Source organism: Gouania willdenowi, chromosome 9 (assembly GCF_900634775.1).
Source record: "Gouania willdenowi chromosome 9, fGouWil2.1, whole genome shotgun sequence".
NCBI lineage: Eukaryota > Metazoa > Chordata > Actinopteri > Blenniiformes > Gobiesocidae > Gouania > Gouania willdenowi.
Genome location: NC_041052.1, coordinates 10,192,303 through 10,198,933, shown reverse-complemented (window position 1 = coordinate 10,198,933; position 6,631 = coordinate 10,192,303). Strand labels below are relative to the sequence as shown.

The 6,631-nt window shown below is 39.4% G+C and overlaps 1 protein-coding gene across 1 annotated transcript; it reads right to left on the bottom strand.

Annotated features, from left to right (window-relative positions):
- Positions 1 to 374: 374 nt before the first annotated feature.
- tal2 (T-cell acute lymphocytic leukemia 2) lies at positions 375 to 3,221 on the bottom strand. The gene is made up of 2 exons (XM_028458026.1): positions 3,013 to 3,221; positions 375 to 1,383 (listed from the first exon to the last, which is right to left on the bottom strand). The coding sequence occupies exon 2, from the start codon at positions 1,377 to 1,379 to the stop codon at positions 1,038 to 1,040; it is 342 nt and encodes a 113-aa protein (XP_028313827.1). The 5' UTR covers positions 1,380 to 1,383; positions 3,013 to 3,221; the 3' UTR covers positions 375 to 1,037.
- Between the last annotated feature and the right edge of the window lie 3,410 nt (positions 3,222 to 6,631).

Below are 6,631 nucleotides of genomic sequence, written 5' to 3'. Positions count from 1 at the left end.
GTTTTGCAGTTTTTAAAGTGCACATGTACTTCATAATTTTTATACTCTAAATAGCTTTATGTTTATGAATCTATTTCTTATGTGATCCTAATGATAGTGTGAATTATAATGTGTGAGACAAAATAAATAAATAATTTAGAAAGATGCTAGTTTGAAGTCCTATAAGTCGACCGCGACCTTTCCTGTATGGAGTTTAACTCATGGTTGTGATTCTGTTGGTGCTGGGTTCTCTCTCTCCATCCAACCATTGACTCAAAGGCTAGTTATTGGTGACACGCACGGTTGCATAGACTCAGGTTCAATTCTTAATTTTTACCAGTAAAGTCTTAGTACACTTTGCTTAAAGTACCCCAACAAAACCAAGAAAAAAGATCTCCGAGCAACACTTTTATTAAATAAATAGTTCAAATAAATTACCATACTATATATTCACAAGCAAATCAAAATAAGTTACAAGAGAAGTAAAGTTACGATAAGTAGCACACTCTTCAGAGACAATCGGTTCATCTTCTTTGGCTTTACGACAGGCAGATAATCTAGTGGTGACTCGTTGAGGTGATAGTTCATTGTGCTGCGTAGTGTTTGCGTGACCAACAGGATTGTCAGCCCAATCGTAAAAAGAGAGAAAAGGTGGAAACAGTTGGAGATGGTTGTCTATAAGAGGGAGAGAGGCGAACGGAATGAAAGAACAAATTCTTCGGTAGTCGCGTGGATCTTGACCATTAAAAAAGGAGAACAAAATTCATGACAACTGGGTAAAAAGTGCCCGATCTGAGCCATTAGAAGGCTTGGCTCCATAAATAGGTTTAAATAGTAGAGATAGCCAATCCCTTCTTCTCGTCCTCTGCAGAGCTCCAGGAATATGGTCAGTGAGGAGCATTCACATAATGACAGGAAGGTTTGTTTTGTTCATCCAGGTTCACACACATTCATGCAAAACATCAATCAGTTTCCACCTGGAGGTCATATTTCAACACCATCCACTGAAGTATCTCAGTCTGCAGATCCACAATGTTTTAAAACCAGAGTCCGTGGCCCTACCAGGCCTCCGAGCTGTCGCAGCTGGACCCGGGTGATGGGACTTCAGTGTCACTGGTCAGGGCCCACGGGTGCTGGGGGGAGTGCAGCCTCTCCATGTTCCCCTTGAGGAAGCTGAGCAGAGCGGTTGGAGAGTGTGCGGTGGGCTGACCGCCGCTCTGGCTCTCCAACAGCTGCACCAGGAAGTTGATGTAGCGCATGGCCAGACGCAGGATCTCGTTCTTGCTCAGCTTCTTCTCGGGTGGATGCGTGGGGATGAGTTTACGGAGCTCAGCAAAGGCAGTGTTGACGTTGTGCTGACGCCAGCGTTCCCTCGTGTTGGTGAACACCTTCCTCGTCATGTTTCTGCCAAAACAAGAGAACAGAGACGAGAAATAAGATTCTGGAGGAGTTGGCCTTTGGAAATGAAAGAGTGCATGAATATCAAGCAATTTAAAAGAAAATATAAATAAAATCTCTATGTAGTATAACAATTTTGAAAGTGTATATATTTTTTGTGTGTATTATAATCAATCGATGAGACAAAATTAGTTCATTAACAGCCACAATGGTTAGACACAGAATGCGGAAAATTAGATTATTTGTCTACTGTAATGTAGTAAAAGGGGTGGGACTAATAATTTTATACTTCCACCAACTCCCTTTAGAACACAAAGTATGTGTATGCAGTAATAAATGTACGGTAATTATAGTTTCTTTTTTCTGGAGGAAAGCCATCTGCATTCAATCTTGTTTATTGAAATGTTATTTGTGTCATTGCATTTGTTTGAAATAACAACAGTAAATCCAAACCAGTGACTATCACTGCTGTGACTATGTAGTGTCTGCCTCTCTCCACGGTTTAGGATTTATCGTCAAGTTTACATGAAATTATTTTTCAATCAATCTCTGGTGTTTGAATCTTTCTTTTTTTCTTTGGTAATCTTGGTATTTTCCTGATCATGCAAGAAGTTTCCATTCGGTTCTTTCTTTGAAAGCATCTTTTCTGTTTGTTCCCTTTAAAGGTGTCGCTACGGCAAGTCGTTCACGACTTATCCATCATAGAGGTCCATCGTTCTGCAACTGGGAATCTAACCAAGGTAGGGCTTGACTTTAACACCCCCACATTTACACAAATACAGATGAATTAAAAAAAAAAGTTCATTAGGAAAACAAATAGTTGAATTTACAGCACACCAAACTAACTCTTAATAATGTAAAATAATATTAAGTATAAAATAGGAATAAGTGAAAATACTTAGTGGCTGGGGAACAAGTTGGCCAGTGTTTTTCAACTTTAATAACGTGTCACCTGGGATTTAAATGAGTTCGCCCGAAATGTTTAGTAATCGAAAAAATTCCTGATTAAAATTATATTTTTTGTTATTTTTCAAATGAAAACAACACACAATCTGAAACAACTGTATTATATAATGTCACTTTCTCAAATATAAATCTAGTTTAAATAGATTGCAGTGGAAAGAGAAAAGAAAGAGAAAAATAAATGAAATAAATACAGTATAAAATAATCTGATGTTGTCACTTTGTGCACCAATCCTGGCTACTCTGTATTTGTTACAGTACAACAAACGCGATCGTGAAGTAATTCGAGAAAAAGAGAATTTTTGGGGTCACCAGAAATGTGTGATATGAAAATGGGGTCACGATCCAAAAAAGGATGGGAACCACTGAACTAGGCAAAGGAACAAGTGATTTAAAAAGTGAAGTGCTCATTCCCTAATAAGGGTAAAGGTAATTAAAGTAAAAATGCATTTTTTCTTCTTCTTGTCTTTAAATAATTTAAGTCAACATACAATTTTATACATTGTCTTTAAACACACATTTTAAACAGTAGTTCTTACATTATGATTATTACTATACATTAGTGCACTGCTGACATGGTTTCGTTATATCTACAACACTGATGCACACACATTGCATTTGAAACATGCAACACTAAAAAGAAAAAGAAGGAAAGACGGTTCCAGTTCTCACCTGTTTGTGTGGAATTCTGTAAATAATCTCAGATAAGTGGCGTGCAGGTCATCAGTGTGAGCGTCCACTCAGTGGTGTCTCCTCAGGCTGAATGAGTGTGAGAGTGAGAGAGAGTGACAGGCAGGAGTGCTGCATGCTGGCATCCCTCACTTTATAGCAGCAGCAGCAGCAGCAGGCAGAGCCTTAACGTGTGACGTGTGCTGCTGTGGAGCTCTTCATTGTGTGAGGCAGTTTTTTTTCTTTTTTATTGTCGAATCAAACACACCTCCCCCCCGATCCTTCTGTAATGCTCAGAGCGATGGAGGTATGTTTATCACATTCATGATGATCCATGTATTGATCTTTGCTTCAGGTGATTTATTACGAAGGCGTTTCTTTGCAAATTCCGAAGCGATTTTTACAATCCTACAGCCTTTTAAGAGACTATTTGTGCTGCGTTTTTATGATTCATTGGTGGTTTAATCCCTGAGGCACTGAAGGTGACCAACGTGTGGCCTCTGTGATCCTCCTCTCTCTGACTTCTTTCTGACATTCACCGTCGTCCCCTCACACTGCTGCTCCTGGCTGCCTGATTGGGCCACAAAAGGTAGAAATACCTTATCCACACTGACACTTTAACAATATGGGGTTTTGTTATGACTATGGTAATCTTGTTGAGCCATTCCACGGGGCTACACATAAATTACAGAGGAAACATACAGAGCACAGCATCTGAGTCACCTCTGCAACCACTCCCAGCCATTCTCCCACCACTCCCAGTACCTCAGTAAAACACGCACGGTTTAACCAATTGCTACTGTGGTGTGTGTGTGTGTGTGTTTTTTTTTTTTTTACACCTTTCAAGTGTTGTTTCAAAGGCGCAGTCTTCCATAAAAGTCTCTGTGTGGAGTAGGAATTTACATAATCCGATTAGGGGCCAGGATTAAGGCCCGAGCCTGGAGAACAGGGTGCGATGGGGGGGTTGTTACTGAATCGGCCATTCATGAGCTCTGCTGCACGTCCAAGAGTCTGCACCTGCAGACCGGCCACTGACACACTCACTGAGGTTTGTCCATCAGGGCTGCAGCTCCACTCGTTTATCCTCCATGATTGTTGAGTCCTAAAAACTGAAGTCACAGAAGGAAGTGTGTCAGGAAATCATCTTTAAAGCCATTAGCAAACAAATCAACAAGTAACTACAGGTCAGGTGAGCTTGACTGAGTCAATTTGGACTGCATTTACTTAAGCTTAACGTAATGCTACTTTACTAGTTAGATGTGTTATCAACAATGATGCACATGCAGCAGGGGTGTCAAACGCATTTTAGTTTGGAGGCCAAATAAGTAGTAGTTTGATTTTCACTGGGATGCAGATTTTAGGCAGGAAAACAAGCAATTTCAACATTAATGTCCCCAAGTTTACACTTTACACGACGTATAAATAGTACATAAAGTATGTAAGGCGCCGACAATATCCAGGCAATAAGTGACAGATATCCGTCCCTGCAGGATCTTATTTTAAATTGAATTAATTTTGTGACTAATTTTTGTTTAATAACCACTTAATGGTTATTTTGTTTAACTGTGCTGTGAATGTCCAGTGTTTAGGAATGAGATTCTTTTTTAATCAAACTCCAGGGTTTGATTCTTTCTTTTATTCTTTGGTAATTTTGACATTTTCCTGATCGTGCAAAAAGTTTCCATTCAGTTCTATCTTTAAATACACCTTTTCTGTTTGTTCCTTTTAAAGGTGTCACTACAGCAAGTCATTCACGACTTACATCATACAGGTAGAAGTGCTTGAGACCGAATTTTCTCTTTTAAATTGAATTGATTTTGTGACCAATTTTTGTTGGATTTGGGGAAATTATGAAAAATTTCAGGGAAATTCTTAAAACACTTTGAGATTTTAAAACAACTGTAGTCATGTGGATGTGCAATAATCCAAATATTGAGGAGTTTCATTGAATTTGCTACATTATTACAACTGAATTATTTGGTAATTTTGACAATAATTTTAACTTTCTCCTGTGGGCCAATTTGGATGGTCTAAAGGGCCAGATTTGGCCCCCGGGCCTTGAGTTTGACGCATGTGACAGATTTTTGGCAGTTATTAAATCCTTAATAATTTTCTTTCTTTAAATTCATCAAATTACATCCAATTTTAATTCAATGTCATAACTGTTATCGTACGTGAAGAAAGATTACGGGTCAATTATTAACTCTAAGACAACAAATACATCAACAAAAAACGGGGCCCAGGGAATAGACCACACCATTAATTTTGGCCTTATTTTAGCTAAAGATTTCTATTTGTATGTTTAGATACAAGTGCTGCAAAAGATGAGGCATTTTCAAAAACTATCAGACAAAATCTACTTTAATTTCATAATAAATTAAAAGCACATGAAGTGTTCAGGAATTCCCAAACCACTTTTATTTTGTAATTTAAACCCATACACATCATATTTCTATTATAAATGTTAATCATGCTTTGTGAAACTAGTCAAACATTGGCTTGTTTTAGAAATGGGTAAAAGAATACAATCATTTGACTTCACCATGACTGGATATTTACCAGTAAAAGTGTTTCTGAATGGATTAGACTGGGTGAAGTTATTATATAGCAGGTGGTCAGTTGGAGGTGTGTTTAAGCTAAAGGTTAATTGCAGCCTGTAGTGAGAGATAACAGTGTGTGTGTGTGTGAGCTATGCTTGAGTTTGAACAGCCACATCATTCCCACCACATTGCTGCTGTCCCATTCAGCACTGGGCTCCAGTCTGAGGCCATTACTGCACCATTAGGCTGCTGCTCACCTCGCCTTCACACCCAGACTCATTTGACCGTCCTGCTTTTGTTCTTGCGCCTTTAAAAAAAACGTTTCTCTCTTTGTCCAGCGTGCCATGGAAGGAGAGATATGTTGAAGGGGGAAGAACGGAGGTGTTATTGATGGTGGAGGACCAATGTTGGCTCAGTTTGGCTGTCCAGAGATCGAGGGGTGTGGGAGAAGTGGGGGTGTGTTGGGTGGGGGGGGGGGTGAGTCGGTGTCCCCGGGGTCGTCTTTGTCTGGGGATCATTCCTGAGGGAGCAGGCTTGCCTCTGCTGGCTCGTGAAGATAAGCACTCTCTCCACATGCTGAGAGAGCACGATAAGGGGATTGCTTCACTAAATTGTAAGAAAAAAGGAGCTCCAGCACTGAAGCTGCTAAAGTGAGACTTTATCAGCTACCGTTCAGCTGGGAAACACCCTCCCTCCTATTCCTCCTACTCCTCCAACCATAAATCACACTTCTGACTTTCACCACTGAGCATGCTCAGTGCAGGAGAAACTCAAAGCACGTGTGAAGTTATAATTGTTTATTTGGTTTGATTAAAAAAAAAACAAAAAAAAACAAAGAGCTTTGCTTTCCAATGCTTGTGTGCAGTTTATAACAAACTGTAGTTTAACGCAAGCTGTTGATCAATTAACTTTGGGCACTGCTTGAAAATGTTGGACTTAACTTGTTTTTGCATTGTGCATTGAAACTTTAACTTTTTAAACATCAGTCAGAACACGTCAAAGCTCAAATTGTCAGCATAAAGTACAAGTGTATACACACAGAACTTGAATAACTAAATGATCAATGCAAAAAAAACCCCCCA